Source organism: Ambystoma mexicanum, chromosome 6q (genome assembly GCF_040938575.1).
Source record: "Ambystoma mexicanum isolate Mex_15411 chromosome 6q, UKY_AmexF1_1, whole genome shotgun sequence".
NCBI classification, from domain to species: Eukaryota; Metazoa; Chordata; class Amphibia; order Caudata; family Ambystomatidae; genus Ambystoma; species Ambystoma mexicanum.
This window is the reverse complement of record NC_090937.1, coordinates 1,168,862,380-1,168,885,661: the sequence shown is the minus strand read 5'-3', so window position 1 is coordinate 1,168,885,661 and position 23,282 is coordinate 1,168,862,380. Positions and strand designations below refer to the sequence as shown.

At 48.0% G+C, this 23,282-nt stretch overlaps 1 protein-coding gene across 2 annotated transcripts in view; it reads right to left on the bottom strand.

The window, feature by feature from the left end:
* The window catches only part of PDS5A (PDS5 cohesin associated factor A), a 1,291,333-nt gene that overhangs the window by 974,708 nt on the left and 293,343 nt on the right, over positions 1 to 23,282 (bottom strand). For both annotated transcript variants that reach the window (XM_069631774.1, XM_069631773.1), the window contains exon 14: positions 20,779 to 20,860. In XM_069631774.1, coding sequence (XP_069487875.1) covers positions 20,779 to 20,860 — 82 coding nt within the window. The remainder of the gene's footprint in view (positions 1 to 20,778; positions 20,861 to 23,282) is intronic.

Genomic DNA, 23,282 nt, shown 5'->3' with positions numbered 1-23,282 from the left:
TAAGAGCATTCCTCTGAAGAGCGCTTCACGATAAACAGGGCTGCCAGGTAACCTTTAATGGTACCCACTTGAAGACCCTTGTGAGCCAAAGAAAGCAAGAAAGAACCATGCGAATAGAACACTGAAAAGGATCCACAATGCGTCCTCTGCACCAGTCGCAAAACTTATGCCAACGGCAAAGGGATTTGTTTGCCGGCCGCTAGGCCGAAAGCAACTCCTCCAATCACATCATCCGGGAGGTCCCAATCCTTATATCTCAACCTTTCAGAAAACAAGCGTGAATGTTGAGTCTTGACCTCTGGATGAAGAACCCGCACCGCCCTGCACGCAAGAGAGAAGATCTCCTCTGTGGGAAAGATGGCGTGGAGGACAGTTGGACATTTCCAAAAGGTCCAGGTACCACACTCTCCTGGCCCAATCCGGAGCAATTAGGATCATGTGGGACCCGAACCTCCGCAACCTCCTTAGAACCTGAGGAATGACGGGACCGGAGGAAACGCATACAGAAGTGGGAATGACCAATCCACGACAAATGGGTCTCCTAAAGCTCCTCTCTGAGGAAATTCCCTTCAACAGAATCTCTCGCACTTTCGTTTGGCACCAGTCGTGAACAGATTCACTTAAGGGTTTCCCCAAAGGGCGAAGATCTCCAGGACGACTTCCTGAGCCAACTCCCACTCGTGGGAGACCGCGCTCTGCCTGCTCAGAGCATCCACCGCTGCATTCTCCTCTCCAGCTAGATGAACTGCCGAGAGTGAGATTCCCTTGTGTATCGCCAAGAACCAGCGCTGCATCGCCTTTCTGCAAAGCAGGAGTGACCCGACACCCCCACCCCCCTTTTTGTTGAGGTAATGCATGGCCACTATGTTGTCCGTCATGATCAGGACACTCTTCCCTCACACAGACGGCAGAAAAGCCTTCAGAGCTAGACTGATGGCCCTCGGCTCCAGAAGATTTATGTTGAGTCTGGACTCCGACGGAGAGAAACGACCGCTGGGGGTCAGCTCGTTGGGGTGAGGGAAGCGTCCGTCACCACTGTCACCTCCGGCCACGGTTGCCAAAGCGGTTCCCCCTTCATCAAATTCCTGCCCCTGGCCCACCAGAGAAGATCCGGTGAGACCCTGAGCAGAATCTGAAGGGGATCCGACAGATAGTCGGAGCACTGCGACCACTGCGTCTTGAAGGGATCTCATCCGTAGTCTGGCCTCTGGCACCAGAAAAATGCAAGATGCCATGAGGCAGAGCAACCTTAAGAAATCGAAAGCCGGAAGACTGGGCTACCGAAATTTGTTGACCATCTGAACAATGTGGTGAGCCCTGCACTTGGGAGGCGAGCACTTCCCCAAGGATGTATCCAACACAGCGCCAATGTACTGGAGCTGTTGGGAAGGTGTCAAATGGGACTTCTTGCCTGTTCGGGAGAAAGCGCTCAGATCAGCCAGTCATCCAGGTAGGGGTAAACGTAAACCGCCCCCTCCCCTCCTGAGATATGCTGCCACCACCACCATGAGCTTGGTGAAGACCCTCGGGCGGAGGTCAACCTGAATGGCAGAACCCAAAACTGAAAGTGCGAGTTGCAAGCAACAAACCTTGTTCCTCTCCGCCACAGGCACTAGTTCTATAGTGCCTTTCTCCAGCAGGGTCAATATTTCCTGCGCAAGGAGCGGATCTGGAATTTTTAAAGTGAGTTTCCCCGGTGGATTGTCGTGAGGCAGATTTAGGAAGGGTAAGCAGTAGCCATGGGCTATTGTTTCCAGAACCCACGTATCTGAAGTAATGGCTCGCCACTCTTCGAGATGCTGAGACGGTCTGCAGCTAACCAGTGAACAATAGGACCTGACCTCAGCTGTTTTGGAGCGGCTGGGGCAGCACCTGAAGGCAAGGAGCAGCGCCTGAAGGCAAAGAGGTAGGTGCCTGATTGGCTTTGGCACCTCTTCCCCCGTCCACCACGGATACTTCTACGGTGTCCCCTCTGACTGGTGGCCCCTCTCGCTCTACCAAAAGAGTAGTAACGAAAGGAACCCCCCCCTCCACTGCTGTCCCCTAGGACGAAAAGGTGGAGGTTGACGCACAGCTGCGCCCAATGATTTAGCAGCCGCTTTGGAGGTCTACAACCTCAAGGCTCTAGTCAGCCTTGCTGCCAAACAAATGAGAACCGTCAAAGGGCATATTGAAAAGACGGGCCGGCACATCCAGAGCAAAACCCGACTTCCGCTACCACGCAAACCAGCGTATCACAGTGCTCGCAGCCATGGACCGGCTAACACTATCAGCCATGTCCAACCCCGACTGAAGTGATTCACACATGGCATCCTTGCCATCCTGCATGATCGCAAGAAAACTGTCCCTTTCTTCCCCTTCGGGAATATGCTCAGCCGCTAGAGAGAGAATTGCACAGAGTGTGATAATTTTGACAAGGCAAAGGTGGAGGTGGCTGATTTCAGTGCCATACTCCCCGCCGAAAATACCTTGCGTGCCCAACCATAGAAGCGCTTGTCGTCCCCATCAGGAGGGATGGTAGGGTACGCAGCCTGCCTCGAAGTGGCCGTGGCCGCCGGAACCACCAAACTCTCTGGAGTGGGGTGGGGTGAGTGGATAGGATAGGATAGGTAGTTGGGGTCACTACTAAAGCGATATTTCTTAGTCAATTACTTGTTGACCGCCGGAAGAGACTCCGGGGTCTGCCAAGTAGCAGCCACCCTATTCTGTAACGCCATATGAAAAGGCAACACTGGGTCAGTAGCAGGACCCTGATCTAAAATGTCAGTCAGGTCATCCTGATCGAATTCAACTGGAGGGCTGGACCACCCTAGGTACTATGTAACCCTCAACATCACCCTCCTATAGGAGGATTCTGCATGAGCCCCAGGCTCTGGCCTACCAAACTCCATCTCAGGAGATGTGTCAAGGCCACTGGCATCATGTAGAGACTGACAGATCCTCCAACTGACTCCCTCAGAAAAGACTGTCAGGAGCCTCAGGTGTTTCCTCCAGGATTATCAAAAGGCTCTAACTCCACCTCAGACCTCTCCTCATCCTCCTAAATGTCCTGCGGAGAATGAAATAACTCCTTCCTAGGGACAGGAGGGGTCCTGGATTCAAGAACATGCCTCACAGTCTTAGATAGAGCCTTTCTCTGAGGATCCACAGTCATGGGAGCTTCCAATGGGAAATTCCAGCCATTTTTCCCCGAAGGCGTCGACTGTCTCGCATCAACAATAGCGCCAAAGGCTCTGATGGCCAGCCCTAAGGCAAAGCCCAAACAGCCTCACTCGATGGACACGGTGCAGACAGTGTCAACGCCGGCCTCGAGCCCTTTCCAGATTTTTGCAGTTTCGTTGGGGACGAAGACCGCGATCTAGATCTGGCACGTCTATGGCGATCCACCTGATGCTTGTCCGAACGGGACCTCAACGGTTCCCGATGTTTATCGCGCCGAGTGCCCGAGCCCGAAGGTGTGCGAGCATCAGAAGAGACTGTTCTCTGCCGGCTTCCATGGAAGGCGCGGGCGGAACTGTGGCCTGGGAATGAAAAAGTGCCAGCATTTGCTCCCTGAATGCCTCCGATTCCACTGGAGTAGAGGATTTCTTGGGACAACCCACTTTCCTCGCTGAGCCATCATCCAACGAAGACGAGCCGCTTCCGGAAGTGCCTCGAACGAGGACGAGTGGTGGTAACCACTCCGGGACCTAGATCCCCCTGGATTCCTTCCGACAGGGAGAGTCACCCCTCGAGTCGTCGGTGGAAAGACCTGCAGACTTTTTGGTTTTATGAGGTTTGGAAACCTGACCTACCTGCAACTTACCCTTATGCTCCCGCAAGGCCTTGGCAGTCAAAGACTGGCACTTCGATCAGTCGTCGGTATCATGGCTTTAGCCCAGACACCTCAAGCAGATACAGTGTGGGTCCATGGTGGACATTTTGGACTTACAGTCCCGGCATGTCTTAAAACCAGGCCGCAGAGTCGGTGGGGTAGAACACAAAGACATGTTCTCGAAGAAGATAACACGAGGTGCGCAGAGTTCTCGAAGCAAACACGTTTTCCGGAAAAAACAGACCTGAGGCTACGGGTGCCGTGCGTGCTACTTATAAACTCTGATGACGTCACCCTGGACGGAGGCCTTTGAGGAACATTGACCCGACGCAGGACGCCCTCGGACGAAAAATTTCCAAAGCAGCACAGCTGTGGACATAACACGTCAAAGATGTGGAATACATTGCAGGACACAATTCATTCGAAATGTGGTCCCCTGACCAGATGGCTCAGAGAGAAGGGGGTGAAATAGAGGTGGGGATACCCTTTTGCGCTCATCTTTGAATAGGAAGGTGAGAGGTGCCAAGTGGTAACGGATGAAGAGGTCAAGTGGGCCATGGAGGAACCTTTAGGACACAGTCCTGAAGGCTACGAGGGGGAGGGCAGGGAGGGGCCCAGTTAGCCCATTGGAGCGATGGGACCGGTGATGCCATATGGACGACAATGGATCCTGGATTCCAAACCGGAAGCTTAACACGCTGCGCCTGGGCAAGGGTGCCACCTGAGAACAGGACCGGTATAATTAGGCTATCGGCTTGACCAGAGGGTCACGATATTGTGGGTGGAGAATCCTTGTTTGGTATTTGGAGGGGGGGGGAGTGAGTAGAGTAATGGGGGAGGTAGGGGGAGCCTGTTAATTTGGAGTTCCTCTCTTGGACCAGTCTTCCTCATGGAAGGCGGTGAGGGGAGTTCAGCAGGGAGTGTGTGGGGGGGCTGTCCAGATGGTGAAACATGCGGGGGGGGGGCCAGAGGCAGGACCCGATTTTGATGGGATGGTGGGAGGGAATGAAGGGGCGGAGCATGTCGCGATTGAAGGCGCGATAATGCTTAGGGGTTATGACAGGGGCCGCCAAGAGGCTCAGGGCAGAGGTCTCCACCGTGGGGGTTAGGTCTGCGATACACAACGTGGGTAATGTGGGACCGTAGGCTTTGGTGGAGGGTGGGAGAGGGTGATCAGGGGAGAATGGTAGTGGAAGGGACCATATGCTGCCATTACACGGATGGAGGGGGAGTGCAGCTCCCGGGACACCTGCGGGGGAAACAGGGCAAGGTGAAAAAGGGGTATGGCTTATTTACGGATAGCCACATTAAATGTTTAGGGGTTAAACTCCCAAAACAAAAAGGTCACCGGCTGGCAGTATGTTTCGCAAGCAGCGCTTGGCGGTTCTCTTTCTGCAGGAAACCCACTACAAACAAGGGGCGCAGTCCCCAATTAAAGATGGGGACATTGGCAAGACCTACTGGGCTTCCCATAAAGACAGTAAGGAACAGGGGGGCTAGGTATTCTAATGGCAAAAATGTTCCATTAGAGGTATGAGGCCGGTTCCTGGGGATAAAGGGCCTCTCTTGGGGTACACGCTAGAGACGCTGTATGCTCTGAATGTGGGACAGTTGAAATTCCGGCACAAGATATTCAGGATGGTGGAAGGCTGAGCGAAAAGGGTCATTGTTTTGGGAGGTGACTTTAACCTAGTGGGAAATCCAGTGGTGGACTGTTGGTCACTGAAGGGGGATAGGCAGAGGGTGAAGACCACAGAAAATTTTTAGGGACCTCCTGCAGGACCATCACTGGGCAGATGTATGGCGGGAGCACCATGCAGGTCCGGGAGGATACACTTTTTTCCCCCTCCACACTAATCATACACCAGGATAGACATGCTGTTGGTCCCACAAGAGCAGAAGTAGGGAGTACGAGGGCAGAGAGTGGAGGTAATAACATGGTCGGACCATGAATTATTGGTGGCGGTATGGAAGATTGTGAAACCACCAAGGTAGCAAACGCGCTGGAGGTGCAATGACACATGTAAGGGACCATGTGTTCTGGGACATTTTAGGGGAAGAGATGGGAGCGTATTTTACAATGAACAATACTGGGGAGGTAGATATGGCCACAGTGTGCGATGTAGCTAAAGCCACATTCAGGGGATTGCTAATCACGGAAGGAGCACGGAAGTAAAGGGAGAGGGGGCTAGTCAAAACCAGGCTCCTGGTGGAATTGAAAGCGCTCACGGCACAAATGGCTCAGAAGGATGCAGAGAGGGGAAAACTCCTGGGAGAAATGAGAGAAGCGACAGGAACTTCACTCGATCGCCATAGGGGAGGTAGTTAAACGGATGAGGTTAACGCAGCACAAATATTACGAGCATGGAGATTCCGCAGGAGCGTTTAGAGCAAGTAGGGTGAGAAGTCACAGGGTGGCAAGGAGGGTCGATAGGGTTAATAGGGTTTGAAGAGCGAATAGGACACGGTGGAGAATGTCCCAAACCAATCTGCAGAGTACTACCAGGGGCTCTACTATGAGCCGGCAACAGTAGGGAAAGACTAGATCTGTGGGTACAAAGAGGGTATGCAGCTGCCCAGCATGTCAACGGAGGAAAGGGCAATACTTGATAGAGAGGGGACAAGGGAGGAGGCACTGCTGGCAATTCGTAGGCTAAAGGCGGGGATGGCCCTGGGGGAAGACTGGTTTACTGAAGATTTTTATAAATAGTGTCAATGCCTGCCAGCGTCACCTCTGGCCAAGCCGTTAAATTCCATAACGCGGGAGGGGTCCATCACACCAACATTCCTTCAAGCCCTGATAACGGTAATCGCGAAGCCAGGTAAGGACCCAAAACCAGCTGTGCCTCGTATAGGCCCGTCTCTTTACTAAATGTGGACGCACAGATCTCACTTGGAGCCCCATCTTTCCAGACTGGTATACACAGACCAGCCCAGATTTATATTGCATAGGAAGGGAGCCAACAACATGAGGAACACACTGCACATTCTCAACTCCCCGGAAGTGGCGAGAGAGGGTGCCCTATTAGTGGCTCTAGATGCAGAGACCTACTCTTGACACTGGGCTACTACTAAAAGGTAGGATGACATCCATTGGTTGTTTTGCTGAATTACTTTAGACGCATTAATACCATGCCACACCCTTACTAACAAACACATTTGTTTCTCTAGTAGACACAAAACACATTTATGTGTATCCAAAATAGAACCTGTCCTGATGAAGGCTGCGTAGTTGGAGAACCACAGTCCTGGTTCATGAGACGGCCGAAACACACTGGACTACAAACATAGCAACCATTGACAATGCAATGATAGGGCAGGTCCTATACAAAAAACAAAAAAATGTGAATTCATCCTGGACTGCGTCAGGGTTTAGAATGCTACACTGAGAGAAGAGATTTATGTTTCCAATAGATCTCAACTGTACGCAATTGCCCTTTTGTGTCTGAAATTGAAATTTAGTTATTTTCTGTAATATAGTTTTGTATGAAGGCCCAACACATTAAAATACTTGTGTGTTGGAACCAACAGAAAAGTCTAAATACTAACTGAATATTTGAATGATTGGGATGTGACTAAATCGCCTTGATCACTTACATTTTTAGCTGCGATTATAAACCTGGAGGATAAAGGCTTACCAGGTACCCTTAATATAACGATGGACCAAGGAGCCCATATAACCAGAGAGCCTGCAAAAAACAATCCAGAGGATGGAGACCTTCATGGCAATAAATATTTAATAGAACAAGTCTCGCAGAGATTTTTACCTGCAAACTAGTTTCAACGCCCAAAGCTCCAAAAGCAGAATCCCAAACACCCAACCCCTCTAGGTCTTTTTCAGACTTAACTGTGGTTAGCAGTACCATTATGAAATAAGACCATGATGTTCTTTTACGTTTCTCAATCACCAGATCAGTTATAATGGGGCAGGGTGTCTGAATATTCAACAATGTCATAGCCCAACTGACTCAAATGAACACCTTCCTTTTGTATTTTATAATACACCAAACAAGATCTTCTGTCCAAAAATACACAGTTCGTACGTTCCAAGTCTGGAAAAATAAACCCCAACAATATCAATAGTGTTGATTAATCTCAGACATGACCTCCTTAAAAAGTGCCAGTAGATCAGATCTATTCAGGCAGACTCTGCTGTCCACCCTACACAGACTTTCCACAACTAACCTATTAACCACAGCTTTGTGTCATGAGTGATCATGATGTTGATTTTCCCCCGTCTAAACAGTGTTTACAGTTATCTTTCCATTCAAAACAACGTCTAGCATCATGATCATTACCATTCGCTGCAAGTCCAGGTAGTTGGCCAATACCCAGCACTATAGGTCTGTATTTGGGGAACCACGGTTTAGTTTATTTGCTTATATAGCGCACCTAGTCCCTGGGTATCTGGGCGCTTTTTGCTTGTGAATACAAAGAGGTAACATGGTAGAAGTACAATACAATACTCAAGTTACAGACATATAGACTGCACGACAGAGGAAGGTGGTTATCTTGTTGTTACAGATCAAGATAGCTGGCCTTATCTAGCAAGAGTGTTCAGTGCGGCGATAGGTTTGCAGAGGCAGGTGTGGCAGGTGCCTAGAGTTACATAGCTAGGCACAGGTACTCGGGTAGGCAGGATATGAGTGCTATCGTAATTAGTAGCCCTTAATTCCGCTGGTAGAAGAGCCACGTTTTAACCATATTTCTGAATGACCAGAATGAGGGTTCAGCTCCAACTGCTGAGGGTAGAGTCTCCCAGGTTTTGGCAGCTAGTACGGGGAAGCTGGACCCGCCCCCTTTTTGTAGTTTGACTTTTGGGATATGGAGGCAGTGAGAGTAGTTGGATCTAGTGGGTCTGCTTGATTCCTTTCTGGAGAATTTGTCGACCAGATATTTATAGGCAGAGTTTGAGAGACATTTATGTGTGATCATTAAAGTTCTGAAGGTGATCCTTTCTTGGATTGGGAGCCAATTAGCATTACGCCTAATTTGTGAAATGTGGTTGGAGCAGGGTATGTTAAGGGCAGTCCTGAGAGCATTGTTCTGTACAACTTGTAGCTTATTCAGGTTGCGTTTGTTGGTGCCTAAGTATGGGGTATTACAGAAGTCCAGTTTCGAGAGTATAAAGGCTCTCACCAAAGGGATGCAGCTATAAGTGGACAAGAAGGGCCTACACGCATTAATAAGTTTAGAGGTGTAAGCAGTTGCTGAGGCTGTTGCGTTGACTTGCCTATGGAGGGAGAGTTTGGAGTCCCAAGTATGCCCCTAAAGTTTTGATGTCGTTGGATACTTTGATGCTATTGCCATCGATGTTAAAACAATTTTATTGAGAGTCTAGGTTATGTCTTGACCTGGAACCGATAAGTAATATCTCGGTCTTATCATTGAGGCAGAGGCCATGATTGACCATCCAGGACTGGATTCTGAGGTAACTTTTGTTTAGTAGCTTAGAGTCTGGCATAAGAGCCTGTGAGTGATGAGGATCTACATATCGTCCGCGTAGGATAAACCCAGATCATCAAGATGGTCGACCAATAGCTTCGTAAATATATTGTAGAGGGTCAGGGGACACAGGAACCCTAGGGGATTCCGCAAGTGATTGGAGCGGGTTCTGAAGAGCCTGTAGGAGCAAAGACCCTCGTAGTTATCTCTGCAAGGAAGTACTGAATGAAGGTGGCAGCTTTAGGGGGGAGAATGAGGCTGCTGTAGCCAGGTGTTTGGCTAGGATATTGTGGTCAACTAAGTCGAACACTGCCGATAAGTCGAACAGCAGGAGAGCAGTAGGAGAAGTGCAGGCTTCCCATTGTCGTTCGACTCATACATCTGGATTTTTAGATCCAATAGGGCTGAAGTTGTTCGAAATACTAGGGTTGAGATTGTAATATTTTTTTTTTATATATATTTTTTTTAATATTTTTTTTTAAGGAGATGGAAGGACCCAAGCATCTTTGAGATTTGTCGGGACAGTGCATGATTCGAATGAAGCATTGATGAAAGAGGTGAAAAAAAGCCAATTCCTTTTAGGATTGTCGCAATCTTTTTTTTGCTTCTATTTTTGCTTGTGAAAGGGTGATTTTATCTGCAAGGGCTTTTTGGATGTTGGAGCACCAGGAGGCATCTTTGATGCATGATTCAGGGGGAGCGACTGGTGATTCCAGCTCTCCGAGGATAGTAAAATGCTCTTTAGAACTAGATTTGGCATTGAGAATTCTGTTATTGAACGGGTCGCTTTTAGTTTTCAGAATGGCATCTTTGTAGGCGACAGCACTGGTGAATTTTTCCTTGCTCTGGACCAAGGTTTTTTTTCAAGGCGGCTTCGATGCATCTTTTGGATTTGCTTAAGGCTTTTAGTTCAATAGAGAACCATTTGTTTAAATGCGCTGATGGCTTGGCTTTTCTTCGCTTAAGGCTTGGAGAAGGTTTAGGTTTTAAAGGTCCACCAGGCTGGGCGGATCTTTGTCTAAATTCTCTCGGAAGTTGGTGATGGACTGGAGTACAGGGAGTACGTTCTCCAAGGTGATCAGTCGATTATTGCAGGTTAAGGCAGGGGGTGCTTGGGTGTCGCTCAGACTAAGGCGGATGGTATCCTGGATATCGAAGGTTATGACAGGGTGGTCCAACCAAGCGCACAGAGTTGGAGATCATCTTGGTATTGCAGTTTAAATCTGCTAACCAATCTAGGGTTCTACCTTTATTAAGCATTGTTTCAGCAATGCGTTGAGAAACCAAGCTCATTGAGAATATTCTCTAAGGCTAGGGAATTAGTATCTTGGGTGTCGTGTAGGCCCAGGTTGAGGTCCCCCACTAACATGATTTGGGAGCCAGGTTTTGTGTTCTTCCTTAGAAGGTGTGCAATATCTTCCTCAAAGGAAGTTACTTAATATATTAGCTGGCACCTTGAGTATATTGAGATAATTTGTCCCGCCATTATGGCTATGTAATTTGTTAGCAGAACCTTGACACACGTCACTGCCTCCAGTAGCATCTCTCAAAAAAAAAAACACCTTGGGCTGCAGTCTCATGTTCCTAGCACTAGAAGCACCACTACCCACCATAGGTAAAGCCGAAATCAAAACATTCTGTTTACCGGAACTCGCCTTGCCCACTATTTCACCGATATGATTTTTGCCAGACTCCATTACCTGAGAACAACCGACCTGGGCAGGAGGGTCAGGGGTCTTTGCTGAACTAGACCATTTAATATGATTTACTTTGGTGCCCATCTCCCAGTCTGTTTGCACTGCCATATTAACACACAGTTTCTCTGTAATCAAGATATAATGGATTGATTGCTCATAATCCTGTGCGTCAAAAAGTACAGTGTTACTAGTCTGATTGTCCATTGGCAGCTACGTTTAACTGATTGAACCGCTGAATGTCTTTTCTGGCCCAGGTTTCGCTCTTCCTGCAAGTTTAGCGACTGTTCTAGTGAAGTTTGATACAAATTTCCTAGATGGCTTCCCTCTCCCCTTTTTGCTCTTGTATTCTTACTTTTCTTTGCCATGGTTGCATACAGAGACTTTTAAGGCTCCTTAATCAAAATATTTGAGACATGCAATATATTAGGAAACACATTCCCTGGAAGCTTAAATTGAATTAATGTTAAGCATGCCATTGTTGGGGCAACTAGTACAGCTCCCCAAAAATAGTGGCCCAGAGTCCATAGCACACATCGACATTCATGCCCCCCCCACACTCCAATCAGCAAATTGCAATCCTGAATATGATTAGACACCATTACAAGCCCACCAGAAAAGCTAGGTATCACTTGAGAGGTAGCAGGTATGTCACTAGCCTCTTTCATAGGTGCCATATGGGGTTGAGCCAGCATTTATAGAAATAACCTTGCTACCCTAGGTTTCCAACTTTACATTGATTTCAGACAAAATTAATGTGTGTGCCCAAACGTCATTCAGCACCTAAGACTGAATTCAACGCAGCTATGGTGGGAAGCATGAGCCGAATTATTTCGTCCATTTCCTGTAATGTATGGTGAAACTGAAAAGGACTCTGGTCTTTTCTGCCATTTAAGCTATTAATAGAAGAGTTTAAACTATGCCTTGATAAATGAGTTACTCACCGTAAGTGACTAAAGTACTCCTAGTCCCCTTTCCTCTATCCTAATGGCCGTCCTCCAACATGGGGATGGTACAGAGACCTTTTGGCAGCAGAAAAATGTGAGCTTCCCTTTAAATTTAGTATTGCCGCAGGGGTGGAGGGGGCACGGCTCCAGGTGAAGACACGCCTACTAGGCCCACCCTCCGGCACATCACATCAGTTCCAATTTCCGCCCAGACGGGAACTGACATGGAAGCTTCCGCAGGCTCCCCACCCCCCAAGCTTTGCGTGCTTCCACGTTATATTTTGTCTTCAATCTTACCTCCCTTCGGATCGGTGCCTTGCCTTCCCCAGCGCATGTCGGTCGCGGGAGGCTTCTCTATGTGTGCCTCTTGCGATGCATAAGGGATCGGAAGGCAATGGTTTGAAGATTTTCGGGTTCACTGCTCGTGTGAGTGAAGGTGTGGAAAGAGATGGGGTAATCTGCTTTTAATGGACTGGAGTAAGGGAATAGCTTGGGTGATTGGCTTCTTCTCATTAAGAATGTCCTCCACAAAATCAGTACCATCAGGGACTGAATCTTCCGTGTGGATGTTGAAGTCGTGAGCAACTTTTTTAAAGCAGGTGGTAGTATAATAATTAGTCATCAATAGGTGATGTATGACCACTATCTGCCACTGTCACATCCGGGGCGTCAATGATTGTGACATCTGGGTAATCCTGACCATCCGAGTATAAATCAGGGTCTTGAATGGGGTCATCCTGGTCGACATACCAGATGTCTTGAACTGCCTTGTCAGGTTGAATGACCCTGTGCTGAGAGCCATCAGAGGCATCAATGTATGCAAGGGTGGGTGTAGGAGTGGGTGACAGAAGACTTAATGGATGACCAGGCTCAAGGGCTTGAGACATTGAGGTCTAAAGTCTTTTGACGAATAGGGAACTTATTTATAAAATCAACAAAGGAGGAAACTTTGTCCATAGTATCTTCAAATGTCTCGTTTGTCCAGGTGTCAGTTTTTGGTGTGTCAGCTAAAGGGAACACAAGCGCTTCAGGGTCTCCCTTTGGTCTAGCTTCAGTGTGTTCCTTTGGTCTTTTCTTTTGAAGAGCTAAAGACAGGAGAATGGGCCCGCCTCATACTCTTTAGGAGGTAGCAGGAGTGTGCGTCTTTTGGCTAAGGGCCTTTTTATGGTGCCTTTAAGTTAAATGTGAGTCTTGTGTTTTTTCGACTGATCTTTCAGCATCTTCAATTCATCTGTCGAATGGGAGTTATGCATGCCTATAGCCGATACTTTGTCTTTATCACCTTTTGGTAAACACTGTTGTGGAACCGCAGCAGGCTTTTTTTCAGCAGTGGTTCGGTAGGTTCGCGATGAGCCTTCCTTCGACGGTTCCGTTGAGGAGCAGCCTTGGGGTATTTATTTGGTTGTGGGCATGCGTGCCGTCGCCAGAGGCTTTCCCCATAGCAGCACTTCTAAAAACAAGCATTGGCAATGCCGATTGTTTTGGCGTTTACCATTCTTTGGATTATGCTTTTTATAGGCACCAGGGTGCAAAGAGGAGAGTACAACGTTTGAAAGGAGCATGTGATAAGGGGTGCAGGTGTGCAATAGAATGAGATAAGGGAATAGAGCAACGGAGGAAACCATTGATATAGGGTGCCATTGATCATGAGTAACAGGAAATATTAGCGAGAAAGGGTGCGAGTAAGAGGGTAACAAAGTGAGAGAAAGAATGAGGGTTAGGTGTGTAGTGCAATGAAGGATTTGTGGGGATAGAGAGAAGGTGATGGCATGCGTTAGGATGGAGATCTTTCCCATCAGAAGTCTAAAATACACTTCTATGCAAGAAATTAATTTGGGAGGAACGTTTTTCCACAGGTCGTTAGCGTTCCAATAATGATTCTAAAGGTCGAATTGGGAACCTTTTCCTTTTAGTTGAAATCTGCTTACCTTTTAAATGCACGGTACACATGTCATGAAATTATTTCAAAGCAACCAAATCCAGTCTTCACTCATTCAAAATACATGGTAAAATTAAATTCTATTTCTGCAAATCCTTAATTAAACTAACAATATCCATAGAAAAGCCGGGGATGTGAGGGCAGTTAGCCATCCATCGCAAAAAACCATTATGGGGATCATGCTGCCGATTTACTTTTTAGCCAACACGCGAGAAGCGCAAGCAATATGAGAGTTGTGCTTAATTGCGAGTCGACAGAGGTTTTGGTGTTGGGCAAAAGCAACCAAACTGTAAATATTATGTCAATATAATTATTTACCTTAAGCATAGAAATAGAACCAACATATAGTGCTTGTGCCTAATATTTTGCAGATCTACTTTCCCTTCACTTGAGCTCAACGCCCATTAAGCTTTAAACCTCCCATAGGCTGTGTTAGGGAGAATTCTCACACAAGTGCTAAATTTCCTCTACCTTAGAGCCCTCCAGCTCTTTTGCTATATTTTGGGGCTTTGAACTTATTTTCAATCTGTTATACTTTTGTGTTCTACCTTCTCTGGGACGGACTACTGGCTCCCAGAGCATGTAAAGTTAAATCGACTTTACTAGTCTCTTTAAATTTACAGACCCAGCACACACTAACTTCCTATAGAGCGCTGGAGGGGTTGTCTAGCTTCCCCCGAGTCAAAACACTCATGTAACAGTCAATTGTTAGCCTTTCCTACTTTAAATGGCTGGTGACAGTGGTTTAGATCAAACTACCATGATTTTTCCGGACCGCAAACAACGGTAGCTAAAAATTGGGACAGCCATGTTTTTCAATATGGCGCCCAAGACCTATGGAAAGGTCCTTCTTGTGTTTGTCTGCGCACCAAACCAGGTTTGGTCCCTTTGTTGGCCTTTGGCGGGCTTCAGTGCTACTGCCCTCCTCTGGCGCCTGAGTGTCTGGGATGGACGGGATGTGAGGGAGATGCCCGAAACTCCCTGTGCTTAGTCTCCTAGGAGACCTGAATGCACTCTGGCGTGATTGGCTGGCTGGCTGTCCGGCAAGGACAGCCACCCTGCTGTGCGATTGACAGCCAGGCTGGAATTGGGGGAAAAGCAGGTCTCTGGGACTTGGAAAGCAGAGTCGACCACTGGAACGAAAGAACCAAAGACGAGCTGAAGGAAGAGGACTGCCTCAACACCTGGACGACCGGTGAAGCCCTGCTGCAGGTCCGAATTGCCTGAAACTCCATCGACAGAGAAGCCCTTCAAGGTTAAGTTCTTCCCTTGAGTTTACTGGCAACAACCAACTCGCAAGCCACCTGGACACCGCCCCCATCCTGGTCGAATTTTCTTCAGAGTGCTGTTGAAAACCGGATAGCCAGGGGGAAGGAAACCAGCTTGTGGACTTTAAGGCACTCACACCTTAAACCAACGTTTTGCCAAGCTTGCAGCCTCATCCCTGGGCAGTGCAGGAACCTCCTGACGTCCTCCCTGTCCCCACGACTGAAGCTCAGGAACAGCGAGATCTGCTCGAAATGGCAGGAACAGCTGCCTCAGGTACAGCTCTTCTTCACTTTAAAAAGGTACTGTGCAAACGAGGTCCAGAAATCTTTTCGGCCACTGCGAAAGTTTGTGAAACTTACCCAACTTCGAAGGCTTGTCTTTCCCCTAAACATTCTTCTAACTTTTCGCCTAGCCAAATTCTGCTCTGTGGCAAAGACTTAACCGTTTACTACCAGAACGGTGCTATCCGATACAAAGACTCTAAACCATTGACTTTGGCCCAGGCCTATGAACTGAATTGCTGGTTGTAGTTCACTGAAACCCTTTGCCCTGCCTATGAAAGTATTTGTGCTATAGATTCTTATAACCTTGTCTTTTTACCCCTTTTTAAAGTATTGCCATTTTGCTCCCAATTCAGGGGAGCTGAACTTGTTCAGTAATTTATTGGTTGTGTATTTGTGGTATTAGTATGACATGCATTACTTGGGGTAATAGCATTTCTGATGATTGTATCTGCTTAGATTGACATGCTGTGCATATGGTCCGGTAACCGCGGAGTATTGCATCTTGTCTTTCGGGGACCGAAAGAGGACGTCGGCATAGGCGTGTCTAACACTATCCCTATCGTGACGTGTAGTGTACCCAAATCCATCACACGCCAAGGTCCCTCCGATTGTATTTTTTCTGCGATAAGGGATCCCAAGGCTATTGTGAATGAGTATATGAAAAAGAGAGAAATAGTAAGATGTCCATGTTCCTTCCACCCCGAGCGGTGAGGTAGGGAGGGCGCATGTGAATCTAAGCAGATACAATCATCAGAAATGCTACTACGGTAAGTAATGCATGTCTTCTGATGCTTGTTAATCTGCTTAGAGTCACATACTGTGCATAGACTAGCGAGCAGTACTCCACCTCTGACTCCCAGGTTGGATCCCTGGAGGGGGATGATGAGATATCCGACATGGCTCCCCTGTCAGACTCCGAATCTGGCAGCTCACCTTCCTCTTGTGCCAGTGCTGAGATTGGCTTGCGTAGGTGCGTCGGTTGACGGGACGGGCCCGGCTCGTCGACGGGTGACTGTGGCAGGTTTGCCTGAGGTAGTCTCTGGTCCAACGACTAACAATGACTGAAGCGTGGACAGAATTTCCAACGACAAAACAGACTGAGGATTGAGAAGAGTGGCAGATACCGGTATAACGGATCCCCTCGTCGACGACTTGTCAGCCACTCGTAGCCCTAGGTCTGCTGGGCCAGCTATTCTTTCATTCTCGTCTTCCGAGGACAGCAACACAGCCTGTTCTTGTAGCAAAGTATCCGAGGGGGTCGGATCAAAAACTTCAGGCCTCCAGTAGAACCCCCGTCGACGAGGCCATCGTCGTCGTCGGTGGGACGGTGGATGCCACCTGCGTAGGTGGCAGGGTGGAGGCCGATGACTGGGCTGCCGTCGACGACGGTGACTTAGCAGGTGGTTTTGGCGGTCCCGCCTTTTCCACACTTGACTTGCTTTTACTCGACTCTCGACTCGTGGTCGATCTATGATGATCGCCCGAGGAGGATTTCCTTTCCTTTTCATGCTTTTTTGATGAAGATGATTTCTTTGACGAGGAGTCTTCCAGACGACTCTTTTTCCGTCGGTCGAGATTTCTTCGCCGGTGGTTCCGACGAGGTAGCGCGGCGTGATGTTTTCGCCGATTGTGTGGAGCCTACCTCCGAAGGGGGGTATGCCCCCGCTCCATCATTCAGCCATGCCACCAGTCGTCGACTGCGGTCTTTGAGGGTTTTTTGAGAAAACCCTTTGCATATGTCGCAGTTATCTGCTGAATGATGAGGGTGGAGGAAATATATATACAATCCATATGTCCGTCCCCCTCGTAAACTTTTTTCAAGCCGCACGTCGCGCATGGGCGGAACAGCGCTTTTCCTGACACGGAGGACATTTTCTGTACTCAAAATCCAGTAATGCAACCTTGTACAAAATAGTAAGACAACGCGAGGAGATCCCACTACTTTGGAGACGGTTGAAATCTGAAGGGGAACCGCGGGGGCGGGCCTCTTATACGGGGACGGCCTACGGAGCATGCGTAGGCGGGTCCTAAAAGGACGTAGATAGGACACAAAAGTGTCGGAAGTTTTCCTATTGGAAAAGGCTATATATGTGTACCGAGGGGTCCCAGTCTGACGGGGAATATTCTAAACATGTGAATCCATGAAAGATCCAATGCTGGAGAATTTCGGTGTCTTTTTAGAATGGGGATGTGGAAGTACGCATCCTCCAAGTCCAACGACGACAGGAAATCGCCCTCCTCCAGCTGTCCCAGCACATGCTGGAGGGTGACCATAAGGAACTTCTGTGCCTTGATGTACTTGTTCAGTCGTCGCAGGTCCAGGATGGGGCGCCATCCTCCTGTCTTCTTTTTTACGAGGAAGTACCTTGAGTAAACTCCGGAGCCCCGAAGCCTCTTTGGGAAGAGCTCGATGGCACCCCTCTTGAGCATCGCCCTTACTTCCAACAGTAGTTGAGGGACGTGATTTTCCTTCCTGGCCACGGGTTGAACGCGAGGGCACTTCTGAAACTCGAGGGCGTGCCCTTGGGCCAGGGCGTCCAGCACCCAACAGTCGGTGGAGATGGACTCCCACGCGCTGACGAACCTCGCCAGCCGGCCTCCCACCGGGGTGCTTCGGCGGGGGCCCGACCCCACGGTCGGTTCAATCTTGTTTGGAGGCCGCCTTGCCTCCTTGACCTCCCCGTCGATGACGGGCACCACCTGACTTGCCGCGTCCCCTGTAGTCTTCCTGGGACGAAGATCTTGCCGCTTGGCGGTACGTGCTGGAGCCACTGCCGGATCCCTTGGAGGCACCTTGTCTGCCTCCGGACCTCCGAAAGGATGGCTCTCGTCGTTGGAGCACTCCCAGTGCCCGGGCAGTCTGTGTCTATCTTGATGGCCTGAAGGGACTCATCAACCGCCTTCCCAAACAGGTTGTTCCCGTCGAAGGGCATGTCCAAAACCTTGGTTTGTACATCCTGGCGGAAATCCGTGGCCTTGAGCCATTCTCGTCGTCTCAAGCAAACGCTGTTGCCCAACTGACGGAAACCGGTGTCGGCGATGTCCATTGCCACCGTGATGGCGTGGTCCGAAGCAACCTCACCCTCCTGTAGGATTTCAAGGGCCTCAGCCCTTTTGGCGTCCGGAAGGAAGTCCAAAAGAGGGGCGATTTTGAACCACAACTCCCTGTCGTAGCGGGCTACGATAGCCAGGGCGTTGGCCGCCTTGATAGTCGCTGCGGATGAGATGATCCGTCGTCCCATTGTGTCCAGCTTCCTGCCCTCGCCGTCCGGCGGGGAAGTTGATGTCGAGGCCGATGCCCCCCCAGCTTTCTTCTTTGCCGCCGCCGAGACGACCGAATCCGGGGTAGGTTGCGCCCGAAGGCACAAGGGGGCAGCGTCGGGGACCCGGTACTTCTTCTCGTACCAGTCCCTCTTTGCCGGCGCCATGGCAGGGTTGAGGAGGGCGAGCCCCTCATCCCAGATGTCATCAAGAAGCGGTACGGCGAGGACCGTCTTCCTCTTAGTCTCGCGCCGTTGGTAAAGGAACCCTTCCTTCTTCTCTTCTGGGCAGAGCTGGAAGAGCTCAGATGCCCTGGAAATCATGGCATGAAAGGATCCAATCTCGTCGGGCGGGGACGAGATCATCCCCGTGGGTAGTAGACCGGGGGGTAGGCAGAGCAGGCCACAGAGGTGGGAGAGGTGGCGTAGGATGTGTCGTCCTCCTCTTATGCGGTGGACTTTCCAAAGGTCCTGGCTCCGGTTCCCCCATCGGGTCTGGCTCAGGTACCTCCGTCGGGGGGAGGGGCAACCTTGTCCTCATCTCTGAGCATAAGGACTGAATCGCTGACAAAATGGCCGCTGAAGTGTCCTGCTGCGCCGGAAACGACGGGCGCGAGGGCTTTTGAGGAGCCTTGTCGGCGACACCGTCGCTCTCGTCGTCGCCCTCGTCGGGATCCCTCCCGATGGGCTGGGCCTCTTCCACGACTTCGATGAGCTCTTCAGAGGTTGTGTCCGTATCCACGATGGCCACCAGCCCCTCCCCCACCTTTTCCAACGAGGACTTCATGGGGGTCTTCTCAATGGGCCTGAAAGACGACTCCCTCTGCGGTGGCAGGGAGACTGGGTCCTGAGGTCGCCTCCACTGGTGTAGCCTCTACAGGCTGAGCCAGGGCCACGGCGACATCCTCAATCGAGGTCTTAGCAGGGTGAATTAAGGCCATCGTCACCTTCTGTACGCCTGGGACCTTCACCTTGGGGGGGAGGGTCCGAGCCTCGCTCCCCCTCTGCCGGAATCTTCGAGATCGACCGGGGCCTCTCCAGAAGCTTCGCCGGGTTCTCGGACTTCCTCTTACTCGAGCCAGAGCGTTAACGTGGTTGATGGCGCCGGGGAGGATGCGCCCTGCCTGGCAGCCAAGGAGCCCGACCGTTCGGCGCTCCCGGTGTCCGCGGACTTGCGGTGCTTAGCCTTTTGTTGGGCCCCTGTCGCTGGGGCACCCCCACAGGACTTAGAAGACTGCTCAGACTTTTTCTTCTTCTCGCCTGACGGCTCTTCCCTTCCAGCCAGTTGGCGAGACAGAGGTGGTGATCCTTCATGGTCCGCTCTGACATGTTCCCACAAAAACGCACAGTCCTTCTCCTTGTCCGTCTTGTCCTCATGGAGACAGTAGAGGCATAACGAATGCTCGTCCTCCTTGAAAACATTTTGAAGCTGGTATCCAGGGCAGGTCCTGAACAGCTTCCCAGGCGTCGAGCTTCCTTTCTCCTGGGCCATGTCCGGGGTAGGCCTCGGAACTTCTGGAATCCTCCAAAAGCGTAACTCGATGAAATCTTCACCCTTGAGGGGCGTAGAAAACTCCGAAACGGATCCCGATTGATCGGATGTAGAAACGGTGGAGCTTGAGGCTCCAATTAACCGAAAAATGAGAAAAATCTCCTGAAAAAGCGCGAAAACGCAGCAAAAGCTCGAGAGCTACAGCACGAGGACTCCCCAACACTTGAACGTGCGTTAAAAATCTGAGGATGGCTGCCAGAGGCAGGGCTTAAGGAGAGGGCAGTCATTGGTTACTACTAAGAAAGACAGATTAGAAACAAAACTGATACTGATTTTTTTCTATACTGAGGATTCCCGGCCTGACGACGGGGAGTATTCATGAGCATGTGAATCCATGCCAGACCCCATGCTGGAGAATCAAGGACACTAGGGTGTGCACCAACTAACATAGTTCTTTGCTCTTCTGAGTATTTGTCCTGTTTCAAGTTGGACAGCATTTCATACCTAGGATTGAGAAACTATCACGTAAAAAGTTCTGCAATTTTATTAAGTGGCTCAAATCAGCACCCAGAAAGGATGGGATGACATCAAGTGAATTATACTAATAATGAACAATTGGAGTCCCAATACTTACAACAGGCTGTTTATGAAGATCAAGCAGTTCTCGTACATGACTTCTTAGCATGTTCTGGCATTTCCACATTTCATTCAGTGCTCTGCAATGCAATAAATACATAATTACAGACCAAATTTTCATTTTCATGGGGGTAGTGTCATAAAATGTTACTTTAATATACATAATTGCAATTTTGAGAAGCCAATTAACAGACGTAAAAAGGTCTGGCTGGTTGCATCTCAAAAAAGATATTGCTTTACTGTGTTTTATGTGTGTTATAACTTGACAAACAAATGCACAAAGTACACAAATACAGAGTAAGTCTTTCACAAAAAGAACAAAAAAAAAAGGTAGTACAAATAGAAAAGAAAATGCTAGAACACAATTTTACACAATGCATCATAAAAAAAACATCACAGAAGTAATAAATGTGTGTTCTTAAAGTTCTCCAAGTTTTTCCATCGTTTCATTTTTTTTTTTTTGTATTTGGTTTATTAAAATAAAAACCTTTACAAATAGATTTAAACATTAAAAAATGTCTAAGCACCAATAATTATGAAATAACATTACACCATAACATTTAAAAGAGAAAAGTACTTTCCCTAACAAAGACACTATAACATAATTTTAAGTTAACAGAAGATGGAAGTACCGAATTTCCATTTAGTTACTAAAACTAAAACAAAAAGAATACATTTAAAAAGGAAAATGAAAAACACAGTCAGAAAATTTCTGAAGACAACATCCAAATAACATTCAAGATACAAAGTTACGATTCGGTACATAATATGGATATCGTGGAATCATAGTAGAGCAGTTTGATATTATTATATTGAATATTCATTCCCACCCAGCTACAAAATCTAGCTGTAGGGTTTACTCGTTTTTGTTTGGCCTACAGGTCTTCTGCCAACTTAGATTCTATCAATGCCAGCAAGTTAGTCAGACGGAGTGTGAGATTCTGACTAAAACCTTCCATACATCGTTTCCATAGAAGTTCCTTTGCGGTTACACAGTTTGAGTAAAAGTGCTCGAAAAATTGGATTCGATGGCTTTCGAGGAATGGACAGCTAATCACTAGATGTTTAAGGGTTTCTGGCACTGTGCAATTTTTACAAAAACGGCAACTAGTGTCAGTGTTACTATTTAGATAACCAGTCCAGTGTTTGAATCGTTCGCGTGTGTGAAATTGGTTGAGTCGAAAACGCATATAAGTTTTCCTTGAACGAGCTGAAGGGAACTGCAAGATATTTTAATCGGATTCCCCATCTGCCGCGAACTTCATTGTATTCTTTGAAGGAAGTATATTTATCCATTTCATCCAATATTATACACCAAAAGAATCTTTGAAATTTAAGTTTTTGGCTTGGTAACCACATGCTCATGGATGACGGAGATTCATTGATGAGCAATAATATTTTGGTTAATTTAAGCGAGTAGGTGTTGAGTGATTTGATGTGTGATTCACTCAGTAATTGATTCAGTTTAACATAAATAGTATTTTTCGGTGGGTTATAGATCTTAATTAGATTGGTAGTTTTTCGCCATGTATGTTTTACTGACAATTGAGTAAATTTAATTCATGGCAAATCATCACGTTGGGAATCGAAAGTGATAATCCCAGAACTGTTTTCCATAATTTCCCCTTGAAGATGTTTAAATAGGCATCTAAATCATATGTACAAATGTCCAGGGAATATAGAATGATGGGTTCAACCTTCTGCAAATAAAATTGAATTAAGAGTATTAAAGAGAACATACAGTATTTCTGATGGATAATTATTTTCATCTCAGATGTCAACCCCCTAACTTTTTGATTAAGATAGTTTTTCCACATAGTAATTGAGTATTGATCAGTCAGAGGATATCCCAAATAACGAAGCATCGGAGAATATTCGATTTTAACATCGTTCATATACCAAGAGTATCGATGACAGTCTAATTTTCTTTTAGAGAAGATCAATATAAAAGTTTTCTTTGGATTGGGAGTAAGATTATGATTAGATGCGAATTCGGAAAATAAATCCAACTTTCGTTGGAGACCAAAGGGGGTTCGATCAAAAAATAACAAGTCAGTCATCGGCAAAACCTAACCAATCTAAGTTCAGTGAACCAAACTTCACTGAATAACATTCCCCAGCAATCCAATTGGTCGTCCAATCCTAACAAGTACAAATTGAACAGTATCGCTGCCATATTGCAGCCCTGTTTCACCCCGATCTCAGTCAGAATGGGATCAGTCAGGGCTCCTTCCTTAGTAAGTCGCATACGGTAATTTGTGTTTTTGTGGAGTAAGGCAATCAAGGCAACCAGTTTGATCGGAATGCCAAGATGGATAATTTTTTTCCACAAGATTTCATGAATAACGCAGTCAAATGCTGCGGTCAGATCCAAACTAGCCATATAAATTGGCCCTGAGTGACTGACTGAAGAATGGGCTTGGAGATGGGAAAGAATTGTAGCATTTAACTGACAACCAATGAATTTTCTGAATCCTACCTGATAGACAGCATATTTTTATC